General features: G+C 35.6%; 2 protein-coding genes across 6 annotated transcripts in view; both read right to left on the minus strand.

Annotated features, from left to right (window-relative positions):
* Window positions 1-1,985: 1,985 nt before the first annotated feature.
* Window positions 1,986-2,511, minus strand: LOC108913717 (zonadhesin-like). The gene is made up of 2 exons (XM_018719317.1): window positions 2,388-2,511; window positions 1,986-2,173 (listed from the first exon to the last, which is right to left on the minus strand). Exons 1-2 carry the CDS (start codon window positions 2,488-2,490, stop codon window positions 1,986-1,988), a joined length of 291 nt encoding a protein of 96 aa, XP_018574833.1. The 5' UTR covers window positions 2,491-2,511.
* Window positions 2,512-10,861: 8,350 nt separating this feature from the next.
* Window positions 10,862-18,129, minus strand: part of LOC108913722 (MKL/myocardin-like protein 2) — a 55,398-nt gene continuing 48,130 nt past the window's right edge. For all 5 annotated transcript variants that reach the window (XM_018719325.1, XM_018719323.2, XM_018719324.1 and 2 more), the window contains exons 2-4: window positions 17,481-17,684; window positions 16,229-16,294; window positions 10,862-15,982 (exon numbers count right to left, since the gene is read on the minus strand). In XM_018719325.1, the coding sequence (XP_018574841.1) occupies window positions 13,365-15,982; window positions 16,229-16,294; window positions 17,481-17,577 (2,781 nt within the window). In that variant the 5' untranslated portion in view covers window positions 17,578-17,684 and the 3' untranslated portion in view covers window positions 10,862-13,364. The remainder of the gene's footprint in view (window positions 15,983-16,228; window positions 16,295-17,480; window positions 17,685-18,129) is intronic.

The following is an 18,129-nucleotide window of genomic DNA, read 5'->3' on the forward strand; positions in this document are numbered from 1 at the left end:
CAGTTTTTTTCAGTCAACACAAAGTAGCAATACATTTAAAAATTTGACATATACTTTTGTAGGTTATATGTCACTAGTTTTATACAATTTTTACTCTGAATATTTTTTTAATTTGCATAACATAAAAATTTAATTTTAGAAAGAACATAAGTATAATATTTTATAATAAAAGAAAATCTAATATCGCATAATTCTATATTTAAGTACAATGCTACCCGTTTCGTGAACAACAAATTCGCGTCTTCAGGCTAGAATTACATGCCTATACAAAAAAAAATACCTACTTATTTACTTGTATTGCAGCATGCAGCCGTTATTTTTACACCCACCTGTATATGTATAATGAACTCCAGTTAACAATAAATGGTATAATTTTGCAAATTACTTTTGATAATGTGATAATTACTTGTGCATATTTTACAATTTTCTTTAATAAGCAGCTCCGTTAGTTGCAGTGTGTGCTCAACGACATGTCTAAAATATTTGGCTTTGTTTTGATTTTCACACCACAAAATTTTTATTTTTCATCATATTTCGTTTATAACTAAACTTTTGTGAAGTCTTTTGCTGTTTGAAATTTATCTTCCTTTTCAATGAGAAAAATATTAAAACCTCACGGCTTATGACAGCTCGTTTTACTTTTATTTTCTGATACTTACGTTACGACATGATTTGCAGAATTAAATTGGTTTTGTAGAAACTCACAATAAATTTGACATATTTGGGGGGTAAATCATGGGTTTTATAAGCTACGCTATCGTATATAGTCTAACCAAATTACACTTGGAGAAAAAAAATTGTTACTTGGACTTTTATATGTGGAAATGATAAAAGGGCTTTTAATAAACCTAAAAAAAAATAAATGTATGAGCAGGGGCGGCGGAGGGTTGATTTGGGGATTGAAAAGTTATGAAAAATTGTATCATTGGGATTTCTAACAAAAGTTGACGTCAAACCAAAAAGTATCCAATACAAAAGTTGTAGATCATGCAAAAATCTACAACTTTTGTGGAGGTCACTTTTTAAAATAACCTCAAAATTTTCGAGAAAAATGCGAAAAACAGGTTTTTTCTGATTTTTCGTTTTTTATTTTTCATTTCTGCAAAAATAATTTAATTTTGACGAAACTTGGTGAAAGTATACTTTTCTCTGTCTTAAATAACCTCAAATTTTTTTCAATAAAAAAATCAAGAAGTTTCTGAGATATTCATTTTTTCGGCCTGAAACACTTATTTTTTTCAAAGAAAAATTCTACTTAAAAAAAATCATCGTACAGAGTTCCTTGCTGCAAGTTATTTCTTACTTTTGAACTGTGATTACAAATTTTTTTATTTCACCAAAAAGTATATATCAAAACGAAAAAAATAATTACCGGCAGAACTCTGTACGATGATTTTTTTAAAGTAGAATTTTTCTTTGAAAAAAAAGTGTTTCAGGCCGAAAAACATGAATATCTCAGAAACTTCTTGATTTTTTTATCTAAAAAAAATTGAGGTTATTTAAGACTCAGAAAGGTATACTTTCACCAAGTTTCGTCAAAATTAAATTATTTTTGAGGAAATGAGAAATAAAAACGAAAAATCAGAAAAAACCTGTTTTTCGCATTTTTCTCGGAAATTTTGAGGTTATGTTAAAAAATGACCTCTACGAAAGTTGTAGATTTTTGCACGATCTACAACTTTTGTATTGGATACTTTTTTGTTTGACGTCAACTTTCGCCAGAAATCCCAATGATACAATTTTTCAAAACTTTTCAACCCCCTAAATCGCATTTATTTATTTATTTTTTCGTTTATTGTAAGCCCCTTTACCGTTTCCACTTATGAAAGTCCAGGTAACAATTTTCCTTTATTTTCCCGTATAAATGAGTTATTTTGATCGGTCTAATAATCCCTCCCAACGTTACAATAAACAAAAATAAAAAACACCGTTCAATTTACTTTTTTATTTACATGAACAGGCGATAGGGAATTAATGTCAGGATCTCAGGGACACTCGCTAACGCATTTGTTTGATTTCTGGTCATAAGCAAAGTTGGCATTACATTCACAACCAACATAACACTTGGTAAGGCAGTACCCTTCGTACTGCTTTTGACACGTGGATGGACAGGGCCAACCACATTCGGTGCGATTTGCGTTTGGATCGCTACATTTAGGCCTAATGCTAGGAGCTGAAATTAAAAAGTACGTCAAAATTTTATGCGTTTAATAGCGCGTACAAAGACAAGTTTTATTTCATTTGTACATACAACGTTATTCGGGATTAGTTGGTTCAACTCAAAGTCATTATATCACAAGAAGAAAATGTTTAAGTTTGACCAATTAATCCCGAAATATTTGTGTATATTCTACGCCAACGAATAAATTAAAAAATATTATCCTTACGTGGACGAGTCGTGGCCGCTGTCTCCGTAGGTTTTGAAGTTGTTGACATATTTGCTCCAGTCAAGAACAGAAAAAAGCAAAATAAAGCAAATACGATTTTCATATTGAAGAAGCCAGCTTCAAGTTGGAAATCTATATTCTCATAGAGAAAATGTTCGCTTGTCTCCATAGGTAATACGTAAATATACCCACTTGCAAAATTTTAATGTAGCGTAAATACAATTTATAATAAAATTTTAAATTTACAGTTGGCAAGTATATGGCTCAATTTTATTTACAAGGTTTTATTAACAATGTACTTACTTTAAAAAATTAAATGTGTTGCCGTAAGCAAAATAATTAGAAGGAGAGTCATATTACAGATTTAGCAACTATTTTTTTTTTTACTTAAATAACAGTTACACTTATTGCAATATTAAATATCAACGTACAACTTCGGACAAAAAAGTTTCCGGACTAAAATTATTTATTATCCACAGTTGTACATACTTACAATATTTTATGATTTTTATTCATCAGCTAGGGGGCGCAACTGCGATAGTGTTACAGAAAATTGTCGATTTTTCGAAGTTTTGCTTATACAACCTAAGTTGCAAATAGATTTTTTAGATACACTGTTAAACCCTTCACTAGTTTTATTTGAACTTTTTTTTGTTATTACCATGGCAACGTCAGTATGAAGGACGCTATCTTGAAATTTTTAAATTGTTGTAACTTCTAAATGCCTTAATCGATTTCAAGAAACGACGGTTCATTTTAAAGAACTATTAATAAAATTTATATTTATGATATGAGAATAAAAATATTATTTTCCTGCGCAACGGTAGATGACGCTAATGAGAAAAGTTTTATAATTGTCTCCGTTTATTAAAAAAATTAAATGCAACGATATCGGTTTTTTTTTCATGACCAAATAAATACACAAACCGGAAATCGATGTCTTTTCTCGTTTTCAAGTTATTGCTAAAATAGTGAAGTTGTGCTAGAACATCCTCCTTTATTTAGTTTTCTAAATAACATTGACATAATCCAAGCCTGTATTATAACAAATACAAATGGGTTGGAAAAAAAACCACTTATAGAATTCATTTTTCACATTAGATAAATTATTACATAGTAGGTACGAGGTTTATAGTATGTTTACTAGTCGAGAATTTCCAAAACCAAAACATTTATTTGTTTTTTTAGATATTAAATATGGGATTGGCGGTAATGACAGATATTTCCGAATATAGCGACAGCGATAAGGTGTCGTATAAGGATAAATCTAAGCTATTAAGACATTATTAACCCTTTAAACTTCCAAGTGGAATAATGTCGTTACCCTAAACTGCAACTCTCTAAATTTACACTTCGCGTGATCCACGTGATAAGCGAACTTAATTTTGTCTCCAATACAGACGACTAGACTATAAGAATTTACAGTCGTGAACTTCTGGTTGCATTTACACAAATTGTTGGAAAGTAGAACAAAAATAAATAAAAGGTGTCCCAGGAGAGTCAGTATTGTCTATAGTGTTGTTTTTTTATGTATTTGAAATTTGATATGACAACGAATAGGTTTTTGTTAGTGTTTTGTTGTGGTTTGTGTACTCACTAAAATGTGTTATCTGATTATCAATTACACTAGATTCCCTGCCAGATTTTTTTTTTACTCGAAATACATATCAGATATAAAAACTTCATGGGACAAAATCTTTAAAAATAAATCTCGCATTAAAAAAAATCTTAATTGAAAGGTACTTATAAAACATTTAGGAATTATCAACATATTAAATTTGAAATAAATAAAATCCTTATCATTCTGGGCACCGAGTATATCCATTTTTTTTTACATTTTCCTGATACTTGTGTTAAAATCATAACCAAATCTAGGATAATAATGCTTATTGCAGTATTTTTATGTTTCTACATAAAAAAGACAAGCTCCCAGATGATTTAAACGTGAAAAATGTAAATTTTAACCATGTCGGGGCAATTTGGAATAATGTCTAACAAAATGACCGGCTGGTAGACGTCAAGCCGTGAGCTAAGCAGAAGGGATGAGAAGGTCATTAATTTATATTAGCTCCGTTAGCATCTGACCGAAATTGCGGGGAGATAATCTGCACTAAAATTTAATTTGTTTTGTCAACAGACTCTTCGGCTTGGAATATTAGATTGCTTAGTAGCAGCTAATTTGTTTATAGTACCGGAAAAGGGTTGTTTCTTAATCAACAGTGAGGTTATTAAAATCGCATATTAAATGAAATAAATACAAACAAGAGGATCAAATTTTTGTAGAAAGTAATTTAAAAAAATACAAATTTGTTCAAATTTGGGTTGATTTTACCAAAAGAACATAACATTTTCCATATCTTTATCTACTGCCTGAAACACCATTAAAAATGTTGTTTTCCAGGGGAATTTTTCGTATAGTTTACTCATAATGAAGCTATTTAAGTACATACAAACTTATTTGTATCGTACCTAGTGTTTACAGTACTTAACTAATCGTATTGGGAATAATTGGCGTTTATGATTTTCCCATTCCGAAAATCATGATTCTAACGTTATTTTAAGCATGCGATATATATTTACTGATGTTTTGAAAATGTACATGCGTGTAAAGTAAATGTACCTACGTGTAATAATTTTATAAATAACGAGCGTTCAAATAAAAACGTGGTCAAGTTGGTTCTGAAAATTTGGACGTAGGGCGTAGCGTATAGCAAATGAACTTAAACGTCATCTGTCAAAGCGCTATATCGCCGCTATCAATTTGAATATTTTCGTTTTAAAAAGCGTTTAAAATGGTGTTTTCTCAAGAACAAAAAGTGTTTATCATAGAGTCCTACTTTAGAAATGGACGCAAGATTGATGGAATATGGAAGTATTCTATTGAGGAATGTTTCATAGAATTTCAAAATCAATTTCCCGGCGTTGTTGAGTACAAAATTTTTCAAAGTGCAGTTCAGCGTTGTGTTAATGTTTTTCGTGAAACGGGCAGTGTAACAAGAAAAGAAGGAAGCGGCCGACCTAAAAAGCGGACTGAAGAATTAAAAGAAAATGTCCAACAAATAATGGAAAATGCGCCAAGAACTTCTGTACGTGTTTTATCACAAATGGTGGGAGTATCAGTCGGTACCTGCCACACAGTGTTAAAAAAAGATTTGCGTTTGTTCTCCTATCGTTTAACTTGTCAGCAAGAACTTCATGAAGTTGATTTTCCGCGACGGGCTGTATTTTGTGAATGGTTTTTAAACAACTACGGTGAACTTCATAATATCACCTTTTTTTCTGATGAAGCCTGGTTTCATTTAAGTGGTTACGTAAACTCACAGAATATGAGAATGTGGTCTTCTGAAAAACCAGATAACTTTTTTGTCGAGGGCCCTCTACACGCTCAAAAAATTGGAGTTTGGTGTGCTCTCAATCGAAGGAGGATTTATGGACCTATTTTTTTTAATGGTACTCTTACTGCGCAAAGGTATAGAGAAGAAATTATCGCTCCTTTTGTTAACCAGCTGGAAGAAAACGAAATTACAAACTTTTACTTTCAACAAGATGGCGCAAGGGCACATACGGCAGGCGAGACGATGAATATGTTGAGGGAAGTTTTCCAAAATCGACTAATAAGTCTCAATGCTGAACATGAATTTCCACCGAGGTCATGTGATATTACGCCGTGTGATTTCTTTTTGTGGCCTTACCTTAAAAACACTATTTTTGAACTGCCTATTCCTGATTTAAACCATCTGCAGGCTCGACTTATAGACAAGATTCGTGAAATTAACAATACCCCGAGCATCTTAGAAAATGTCTTTAATTCTTTGAGGAACAGGTGTGAAAAGTGCTTGGAACAAGGAGGGGGACACTTTCAGCAGCTGCTTTAATTTATTGTTATAACAAGGAGGGGGACACTTTCCGCAGCTCCTTTAATTGTTTGTTATTGTTATCACGATTATTCTTTAAAATAAAGTTATATAGTCATTAACGTTATTGAAACTGACAGCTGCTATACAGCTCGTTGAGAAATGAGGTTAAGTTGGTCGCTATAAGCTACTCCCTACGTCCAATGTGTCAGAGCCAACTTCGACCACGTTTTTATTTGAACGCTCGTTATTATAATCATAACGTACCGCAACAGATGTTTCAACCTTGTTGACGTCCAAAATATGATCTTTCTAGCTTCATATCTTAATTATAATACTGTTATTTATTTAATATTTCACAAGTAGGTAGACGTATGGCCAATTGTCGATTTGAATCGACTTGTTTTAAGTGTCTGATTTAATTAAGATGTAGATTTTGATGCCCACACAAGAAAAATGGCCTTTAATGAATACAGACATTTGTGTAGATTTTATCGACGAATATCTTAACATAATTAATTTCGTCGATTTATTAATGAATTTGTAAAAGTGAAATATTTTGTTTTAGTAGATTTCGGTTCTAAGGTCATCGTTGAGCATTAGAAAGTAATTGAGAAATGAAAAAATTAGTTTAGGAAATATATACGAAATATATAATATATATTAATCAAGGCCATTGCAGCTGTTTAGATTTTAATCATCCTGATGTATGTGTTTAACCTTACTTGGTCATCTACCTTACAAATAAATGTTAAATGTTTCTTTAATATTCTCATTAATTAAAAAAATACACGAATTATTCTGTCCGCTCCGTTTTAAGTCATCATCAGTTTAAATTTTGCATTATTCATCGTCTTATGTAAAAATAATTTACTTAACTTACCTCGACGGTGCAGAATTACTCAACTAATTGTATGATTTATGGGGTCTTCGACGGGGTAAGTGTATGAAATATGGACGCGGTCCACATTTAAGGGTCAATTGTCAATTATCATTATTACAAGTTCAGCACTGATATGGGTCAGCGGTTGGATTTCGACCCTTTTCAAACGTCCGAACCAATTCCGATATTGGCGTGTAGTTTTCGCTAACTTTAATTATTTTCAGGGATGGGGGTGGCGTAGTTTCCACGTTTTTTTTTTTTTTCAGTATTACATAGGGATAGGGCATAATAAAAATAAGCCCACAAACTTTGTTTTTTCAAATAACTTTCAAAAGATTTAATTGAAATTTGGTACAATACTAAGTCAGAATTGAGAGTTAAAGAAAATGTTTCCTTTTACAAGCGACTAGTAGAATCTGACAACGGGAATCCTCCCAGCGCGTTATATTTTCGTGGAAACATGCGAATTCGACACAGATAAAGCTTTATTATTTAAAAACATTGCTATATTTCACTCGGACGCGTCTCTTTCCTGGATGGTTGTTGCTGCAGCCAGTGCTTCCGTCAGTGGCATGTCTCTTAGCAGCACAATACACATAAAAAATTATGTGACATCTAAAAATACTTTGCCAAATGTATTTAAAGGATATTGTGCGGCCGGCTTGCCAGATTACATTTTAACGACATTTAGTCAGTTTACTCGGACAGTAATCATAAAAATAGTATTGAAAGAAAGAAAAAGTAGTATCTACCTGAGACAACTATTCCTATTCTCGAACTGTTCAGGTTGGTGTCTCGCCAGGATAGATAAAGGGAAAATAATATCTACAAAAGTTGTTTGGATGATTGCGGACTTTGGATTTGACTTTGAAGGTCAATTCTTGCTTTTTGATGGTAATACCTTCGAAAAACAAAAGTTGAATTTCAAATAACTTTGACCAAGAGATCTAACGTTAAAATATTGATTTTTTTTTCATAGAGCTCTATTATGTTTAATATATCACTACAGCTATCTACATTCCTGACATACAGGGTGTTCCAATTAAAACTTCCCACCTGGAAAATATCGGAATTAAAAAAAACTGAGGCAAACCTGTTTTAATTGGAACACGCTGTATAGAACCAAGACATCTAATACAGTGTATTTACTTTTTCTACACGTATTATTTCGTATAGTCAATTAATACCGAACTATGAAACCAAAAGTGTAAGATTTTTTTGTACACTGAAAAAATCTAAATTTATAATGTACGTACATGAAAAATCACTATTGTATATTTTTAGATTTGGCTTGTTTGTGTGAAATTTTTACGAATGTATCATTGTAACCCATTTCAAAAATGTTAACGCTTATTTGTCTGCGCAGCTGTAATTTTGTTTGTTTTTTAGGGATCTGATTTTTTTAAATCTTGATTCACATCCGGTAAAAAATGTTATCTTACAATTACACTATTAGCAATGTAGTCCAACCAAATTACACTTGGAGAAAAAAAAAATTGTTACCTGGACTTTTATAAGTGGAAATGGTAAAAGGGCTTATAATAAACCTAAAAAAAATAAATGCGTGAGCAGGGGCGGCGGAGGGTTGATTTGGGGGGTTGAAAAGTTATGAAAAATTGTATCATTGGAATTTCTGGCGCAAGTTGATGTCAAACAAAAAAGTATCCAATACAAAAGTTGTAGATCATGCAAAAATCTATAACTTTTGTAAAAGTTATTTTTTAACGTAACCTCAAAATTTACGATAAAAATGCGAAAAACAGTTTTTTTCTGATTTTTTGTTTTTTATTTTTTATTTCCGCAAAAATAATTTAATTTTGACGAAACTTGGTGAAAGTATATCTTTCTCTGTCTTAAATAACCTCAAATTTTTTTAGATAAAAAAAATTAAGAAGTTTCTGAGATATTTATATTTTTCGGCCTGAAACACTTTTTTTTTCAAAGAAAAATTCTACTTAAAAAAATCATTGTACAGAATTCTGCCGGTAATCATTTTTTTTCATTTTGACATATACTTTTTGGTGAAATAATGTGTAATCACAGCTCAAAAACATGCTCAAAAATGCAAAAAAGTAAAAAATGACTTGCAACAATGAATTTTTAAGTAATTGTTGATAATTTGGTTAAATTAAAAAAATCAAACCGATTACACCATTCAATTCCACGGAAAAAAAAATACAAAAAAACTCTCAGTTTAATTCAAAACTTTATTTTTGTACAGTATTGCTATAAACATCTAAGTCGAATTACAAATGCACAAATGATATGATGAAATTATCTCTGGATGATTTGAGATTTCAGCAATACAAAATACTAACTGCAAAGTCTACTGTTGACGCGAAATTCGAAAACCCGAAATTTTGCAAAATCGTTTTATCTTTTTTCTGGCTTTATTTGAAAACGAATTTTAAATACATTGCATATTTATCGCTGTATCCAATGGCGTCAACATTTTTGCAATCCGACGTTTCGTCTTCGAGGGGCCATCATCGGATGTTGACGCCATTGTATAGAGCGAAAAAGTGGCATTTTAATATGTAATTTATTTTAAAATTTGTTTTCAAATAAAGCCAGAAAAAATTAAACAATTTTGCAAAATTTCGGGTTTTTACGGATATCTCCGGGACTACCCGGGATTTTAAAACTTTCTAAACAGCATATTGTTAGGTATAAATAAAACACAACTTTTTTCTAATCTGAGCCACCCCGTATCTCTTACCGTTTCCTAGATCCTAATGCTATCCCATCCTTATCTTGGACACACTGTATATTTATGAATTCATCAAAGTTTAAAAAAAATAAGTACACTAATCGATCCTACGGAAAAAAAATATTATTTATTTTATTCATTCACTATTCGACTTATGTTTATAACAATACTGTATAAAAATAGTTTTGGGTAAAATAAAGACAGTTTTTTTGTATTTTTTCCGTACAATTGAATGGTGTAATCAGTTTTTGATTTTTTTTTAAATTTAAACAAATTATCAACAATTCTGAAAAATTCATTGCTGCAAGTCATTTTTTAATGTTTTGCATTTTTGAGCATGTTTTTGAACTGTGATTACAAATTTTTTTATTTCACCAAAAAGTAATGTCAAAACGAAAAAAATGATTACCGGCAGAACTCTGTACGATGATTTTTTAAGTAGAATTTTTCTGTGAAAAAAAGTGTTTCAGGCCGAAAAAAATTAATATTTCGGAAACTTCTTGATTTTTTATTCAAAAAAATTTGAGGTTATGTTATTTAAGACAGAGAAAGGCATACTTTCACCAAGTTTCGTCAAAATTAAATTATTTTTGCGGAAATGAGAAATAAAAAACGAAAAATCAAAAGAAACCTGTTTTTCGCATTTTTATCGGAAATTTTGAGGTTATGTTAAAAAGTGACCTTTACAAAAGTTGTAGATTTTTACATGATCTACAACTTTTGTATTGGATGCTTTTTCATAAGTTTTCAACCCCCAAATCAACCCTCCGCCGCTCCTGCTCACGCATTTATTATTTTATTTTTTTTTTCGTTTATTATAAGCCCCTTTACCATTTCCACTTATGAAAGTCCAGGTAACAATTTTCTTTTTTTTTTTCCTTTAAATGAGTTATTTTGATCGGTCTAATGACAGTCTTCACAAGTGTTTTAACGATGTTCATTGCCATAATTTTCAGAATGTTTTCTTGTAATGACGTTCTTCTGGAGAGTCAGTGACGTACGATTTGGGTCTGAATAAAACACGATGGTTTAGTCATTACTTTATTTCATGGCCGAAGCCCTTTCACCCACATACTGTTTCCATAAACAATAGCAATTAGCAAAATAATATAAACGCCAAACAGTATGGACTGAAACAAGTTCGGGGGCCACGAAAGCATTTATAATATTGTTGTAGTATCATCATAAGGCATCTCGATTGTTTCATACATTTAGGCAAATCTAAGAGCGCGACATTCCTCTACGGCCCGGCAAAGCGGTCGTCTAAATACAAATAGTCAACAAAATAAATGTCTAACATCCGAATAACTTAACAAATAAAGGCGACTTTGTCACAAAACAATCTGTACAGGTAGTTAAGTAGTTACTGTCCCTCGCGCGGACAAGTTTAGAAGCCACCCCGGTTCACGACTAAGTCGGGACGACACTTGGAATTTGCGAAATAAAATTACCTTAACTTACTAGAGAGTATTTCATATAAAAGTAATAAATTTCTTACTATATATTTGGTCCAAATATTATGACCCCAACGACGCGTTTTTTTTGCCTTAAATTTACCAATTACACTTTAGACAAAAGAGTAAATATTTGTTTAACGGGTAAACACGGAGCACGTTGCGACTACTTTTAAATACATAAGAACAAAAAAATTCAACTGTACATATTGCGTGGGTAAAACGGACTTTTTACCCGAAAACTCTAATAACACAGCGCATACTTTGGATATAAAGAGAAAAAAAAAGTATAGGAATAAATACAAAGAAATAAATTACGATTTTATTAAAATAATGACTAGGAATCTCAAATCAAATGCTTGACAAATTTCTTGCACCACAGCTAAACCCGAATACAAAAGTATTTCTTTACAACGTGTTGGGCTTTAATGTAACGACGCTTTTTTTAAGGTACGCCCTGTTCCACTGGAAAAGATTTCAAAGACGTGATCGTGTAATCGTGAATATTAATAATTTTGGAAAGTTTCTCTTGTGAAAATATTTAACCCAAGGTCCAGCCTAGTTTTTAAACACACACATAAAGAATACTGAGAATTAAGGAAGTCGACAGGTATGAATAGTGTACATACAGGCTGTCTTGATTTATATGTGAACATAATAAGTAAAAAACAAATGAAATTCAAATATTTCTTATGAAAGAAACTGTAAGAAAGTGCACGTTTGAAAACTATAATTTTGTTTGTTACTGTTTTTCTTAATTAATTTTTGAAAAATATTGGCAATTTTTTATGATATTCTCTACACTCCACAAAACACTCGTGTTAATTTCTATAAAGATTTATTAATTTTAAAACTTAAAAAAATGTAAGCTGATTAATATTGTGGGGAAAGCACTACTCTGCGGGCTACATGCCTCGTCAATTGAATTACACTCGCAATATCTAGTGAACAAACCATTCGTCAGCAGAATCGCCGGTTTCGAACTTATTAGTCCCCTCATCAGAATGAATTTTATTTTATTTCAATGTCATTATTAATTTTACTATTTCTGAGTTAATGTCGAAAAATAGACGAAATTTGGATAATTAGCACTTTTCTAGGAAAATTACTTTAATCAAGAAAAACAATAAAAAAAAACAAAAGCTAATGCATACTGCCGTTTAAAATTTCCATATATTTTTTTGTAATGTAAAAAATCACAGCAAGCTCAGGAATTGCAAATGTTGAGGAAGTTATAATATTTTAATATGCGCAAATTCAGGGTCTATTAAAAAGAACGTTTGAACTTCATTTGTTCTTATTTTGTTAAATGTGTCAAACAAACACTTATAATGTTGTATAGTGTCCCCTGAAGAGGAATAACTTTTGATATATAAAAATGGAAATTCAGAATAACTCAACAACCGAAAATAGCAGTAATTTAATTACCTTTGACCTCACAGCGGTCCCGACCTGAGTTCTATGGATTTTAATTAATCATCAGTTAATCCAGTTTCTGGTTTAATATCTGGATATCTAAGACATCTAAGCCTATAAAACCAAGATCATTTTTAAGAGTTTAAGAGTGGCAATTTTTATTAAATTTTTTTGCTTCATTTGGAATGACTCATTGTCAGTATTTTATGTAAAATTCTACAACCAAGAAATTGATTTCAAGATTACTTATTTCAATGATTTAGTCAATCATAATTCCATTAAAAATAAATGAATAAAGGAATTGTTTCCAGAGAAACCGGGTGTGGCTGTACCTAAATCCCGCTCCTGAATTTCAAGAACTTAAATAAAAAGCGCCGAGCACCACCCATCACGCCCCGTACACGTCGAACGGCGTTCTAAACTTGTCCAGACCGAGCAAATAAATATTTACAATATTAGATCCTAAGCATATATCTACAACTAGGTAATATGTATATATACAGAATAACGCTGATGTGTTCCCTGGCCGATTGGGCCGCCCTGGTCCCGCGCCCATAGGCGATCTTGGCGGCCATATTTGTGGAATGTCAATCTTTTACCGAGTGGAATCTCACATCACTGGAATAAGCAGCGCCCGAATTTTCCATACGCGCGCGACGGCTACGCGGCATAATCAACTTTGTCCCACGAGAGCGACGCGGTGAGATCGGCGGGCGATCGGAATTCTTCCAAATTGAAGGGATCGAAGGGATCCTGGGTTATCCCCAGCAGGGGATCGTAGCCACCGAGGTCAGTCTCTTGGATGGCCAAGGGGGCCGTGCTCGAGCCGTTGTTCCCGTTGTAGGCGTTCTCGCTAGGCAGCAGGGACTCGAGCCAGTCGTCGGTGTCCATCGGCTCGATCGGGTCAGTCTGATCGTTCTGCATGTTGGCGTCCGATTGCGTCTGGCATCCTCCCAGCTCCATCACCAATTGCGAGAAGTCCATGTTGTCCAAGTTGTCCAAGGAATCCAACAGATCGGTCGGATCTAAGCCCAGTGCGGCCTCTGGGCTATTCGGATCCATGCTCGTACTGTTCTGGTTGTTGTTGTTAATGTTGTTTTGTACTGTAGTCGGATAAACGGGTTCGGTCGCCTTGGTCCCTGCCGAACCGGGGGTCGACGGATCGTTCGCGGCACTCGGTGGTAGTTCCCCGTTCTTGATCAAAATCTCCAAGACGTCGTCCACGATCTGACTTTTAACGCTGTTCTTTTTGTTTATTTGCTTGGTAGCTTCTTCGTACAAGGGCGGTGGAGGTTTGTTGCTTTCCTCGTTGAATTCGATTTTTATCTCGGGCTTGAGGTCCTCGATAAATTCCGTTTTGATTTCCGGAGCGGTAATAATAGGCGTGACGATAGAATTCAAAAAGTTAGGCAAAGAGTGGGTTCTAGCATGTCCGTTTAGAACCTTTGCTTTGCCCTGCATCAGGTGGTTGAAGACTAGGGCAGCGTCGGCGTTTATAATCAAGCCTCCGGTGATATTCTTTTGATTCTGAAAAGCTATATGTTGCTGCTGTTGCATCCTCTGCTGTTCTTCGTTCACTTGAGCTTGTCTGGCTTGCAACGCTTGCAGCTGTTTCATTTGGAAGGCAACGTTCTGCTGTTGTTGCTGCTGTTGCTGTTGTTGCTGCTGCTGTTGTTGCCTGGCCTGCAGGTGTTTTTGAAGGGCGATCATTTGAGCCTTAGGTTCGGATCTGGTAGCGGCCTGCAACTTCAACTGGGACAAGGTAAGCTCCCTTTGCAGCTCCTCTATTTGTCTCTGTTGCTCCCTCACGATGTCTTCGTTGGACTTCGGCAGCTTCTCCTGGCACTGTTGCTGCTGCATCTGGTACTGCTCTTGTTTCACTGGAGGAGCTGGACTCATGGGGTCCAGTTCCATTTGTTCGGGCTGGTCGTCTTTGATGGATTCTTGTGGGGAACCCATCTCCTGGTATTGCGGGGAATTGTGTGACTGATCCATACTCGCGTTGCTATGTACAGAAGAATCTATGGAACTGGGGTTCTGGTTGATGATGTCGGTTGATCCTGTGAACGGTTTCAGCCTCTCGATTAGTTGCGGCTTGGAACCGGAAACTGGCAAGCTGCGGCGCTTGAGTTCCGCTTTTAAATCGCTGACTTTCATGTCTTCCAACCTCCCGGTTATTCTAGCCGGGATAGACGATTCGGAAGATGTGGAAGGTGCCGGAGATGGTTGCTGATTGCTTATATTACTACTGTTGCTTTCGCTCGTGGTCGCTTTCTGTGAAGCAGGTAGGATAATCTGTGGATATTTATGTTGTAGCTGCAGTTGGAACTGCAGCAGAAGAGTCTGTTGTTTCAATAACAGATCGTAGGAACTCTCCGGATTGGGGGCGGTGTTGGAACTTTTTTGAGCACTAGGTGGTCCTTTGTATTCGTGGAATTTTATTGTACGTGCCTTGGGGGCGGACTTGGACTTGGACTTCTTTCTGTTTTTATCCTTCCCGGGAGCGTCACTCTTCGCGGGCGAAGGGATGGTGCGCGATACCAGCGAAATTGGAGGCGGCGGCGGTGGGGCAGGCGTCGCCGGCTGGGAAACTATAGAGGGTACGGGGCTGGCGACGGAGGACAGGGGGCTTAGGGTGGACGTGGAAGACACTAAAGACGCGGGGCTCGAGGCGGAAGCCTGCGAAAGCAGCGGGGCGGCCACCGATCTACACAAGTCCGCGAAAACGATCTCACTATTGTCTTTGCTTAGCACTGGAGTAGCAGTGGTCACGACGACTGTCCCTTCGGTGGGCTGTATCAACGACACTACGATCCCGGCGGATTTCGCCGCCGTTTCCAAAACATCGCTGGGGCCGGGACTCACAGTGTTATCCCCTTCTGAACTCTGCGAATCCTCCTCGGGGTTTATGTAGTTGGAAGGCAGTTGCGGCCTGTTGAGCTGACCCTCGCTGGTAGCCTTGTACGGGATCCTACCGGTTTTGACCGCTTGTTCGATGGGCTCTTCCGTGTGGAGGATATTTTTCTGGATTAGTTCCAAGGGACCGGGTCTGTGGGACAGTTGGTCGTTGAGTTGGTCGGCTAATCTCGCCTTTTTCAGCATACGCTGACGCTCCGCCAGGCTGGGATCCACGTGATTGGGGTCCGCCTCCAATATGTGCCTCCTTTCGAGCTCCTGCCGGGGCGGCCTCTGTTGGATTTTGGTCTTTAGCATGTCACCTGTTTTCGCACGCTCCAACTGCCGCCTCTGGCCGTGGAAAGCGGCCGGTGTTTTGTGCGCTAGAGAACAGAGAACATTTTAAATGACAAACAGTACATGAAAAAGCGTTACGCAACCAGCTAAATGGCGATCGACATATGTCAGATAACAACACGTATTTATCACGCACATGCCAACTAAAAAGCAACTGGAAACGTTAAATAATTAAATCTTTCAAGAATTAATCCACGGCAATTAAGATGGTGTTGTTATGTTAATGAAAGCGAACGGTAATATGAGATGTATAAAAAATTGTTAACACTTACGGGGCATGATTCCTTGTGCAACCAGCTGATCGAACGGGCGCCGCAACAGCAGTTTCACCTTCAGGGCTACAACAAAGAGATAGATATGAACACATGGTGTGCAGGCTACCTCGGCAACGGCGTCGTTTCGGTGGGCGTTTGGACACTATGAAGGCGGTTCACGTCTGCGGAAGAATAGAGCGTGCGATATCCGATCCTGACCTAGGCGAGGTCAAAGACAACGACCGCTTCAGCACTCCACGACGGGCCGGTGGAGTATCGCAGGCCCTGTTCCGGTGTGCCGACCGGAAACGTCACCGCTAACGTCGTCGCTTATCAACAAACATTATGCAATACCCGAGAGACACGGGCGAAAGTTGTTTATAGCTCACTTAAAACGGTTTTCAGTATCATTTAAACAAATACCGTCCGTAGGTTTCTTCAGCACTCGCCGCTACATAATACGCTTACTTGCTTACGCAAAATAATTACATAAATTATGACGAGAACCAAACTTACATCTTCCGAACTACTTTTTTTTATAAAAAAAATATATTTACACGGATTGGAAAGATTATAAGCTGTAATCTGATTAAATTTAAAAAAAAAATCATATTTATTTTTGTGTATATATAAATTACAAACTAGTGCTCTATTTCTTTGATCTCGAATTGTTATAAATAATAATAAATAATATTAATATAATTCCACCTCGCAGATATTTTTCCTTCTCGTTTCCGAGATAAATCCGATTTCAAATCTCTGATTTTTCTGCCGGCGTTTCCTCGAGCAAACATTCTTTTCTGTATCGAGAACGTGTTTTTTCGTTAATGCCAATTAGGCTCCGTATTTATTCGCCCTAATTAATGACGGATGAGAAGCGGAATTTATTTGTTTTACTGGCGTTACGGGAGCCGAGAGGCAATTGCACGGACTTAGATTTAAATTAATTCGACGGGTTTCCGGATTTAGAAACAGACGAGGTGGGTAAATTGCTATCGGTTTCGTCCAAGCGCTCACGGACCGACACGGCGCCGAAAGAAAGATTAAAAAAATAATTAGGAGTTTTAATTAACCTGTCGGTCGTGTTCCGACACAATATCCCAAGCTCTCGCTGCCGTCTGATATTATTTATCTCTGGCACAAATACTACCAATCATAATCGCAGCTGGATATTTCGTCACGTCCTTACCGATAAAAATTTACACTCGACGTACATATTTTCTTTTTATGATGTATTATTTATTACATTTTAAAATGTATTGTCCCTTACATTCTTTATTCTGGTCCATGACAATGGGAGAGGTGTCTATCACCGCCTTGGGCGGGGAATCCCTGGGGGCAGGAGGCGACCCTCCACCTTCCGCCATGTTGTTTTTGAACCACTCAGGGTAGATCGAGGAGATGGTGTCCACCAGGTCTCGGTCTAGTTGTAGTTGCCAATACCCAGAGCCAGAATCACTACGGTGACTGGACTCTGAAACAGAAGATGAAACGGTGGTTAGTTGGATTTCAGCGTACAGCTGTGGACAAAAAAAGGTTCCCAGCTAACAATAATAATGAACATGTTTTTTTAACCATGGCTGTACATTTAATTACATCTTGTACACAGTTTTATTCTTATAGTTGTCTATAGAGCGTTTATAAAATGACAAGCTTTCCGTCATGTTTATAAAAATTCTCCGATTTATGTCAAATTTGATATTTAAAGGTAAGAAGAAATAATTGTCCTTTTGTCAGACAGTGTGGTTTGTTTTAATACAATAAATAACACATTCTGCATATATTTGAATATCCAAATTAGTGAAAATATACAATGTTTCGTTTAAAAAAACAAATGTTTATTTTATATTTGAAAAAAATGGCAACCTATCAGAGCTACAATAACTGTCATCGACCTACACGTCAAATTTGACATAAGA

This window comes from Anoplophora glabripennis, unplaced genomic scaffold (genome assembly GCF_000390285.2).
Source record: "Anoplophora glabripennis isolate ALB-LARVAE unplaced genomic scaffold, Agla_2.0 scaffold639, whole genome shotgun sequence".
Classification (NCBI taxonomy): Eukaryota; Metazoa; Arthropoda; class Insecta; order Coleoptera; family Cerambycidae; genus Anoplophora; species Anoplophora glabripennis.

What these genes read in the sequence shown, in the direction of transcription:
- LOC108913717 (XM_018719317.1), bottom strand. Translation starts at nt 2,490, where the DNA reads ATGAAAATCGTATTTGCTTTATTTTGCTTTTTTCTGTTCTTGACTGGA. An exon ending in AGCGGCCACGACTCGTCCAC is followed by an intron (nt 2,174 to 2,387) that starts GTAAGGATAATA and finishes TTTTAATTTCAG; the next exon opens with CTCCTAGCATTAGGCCTAAA.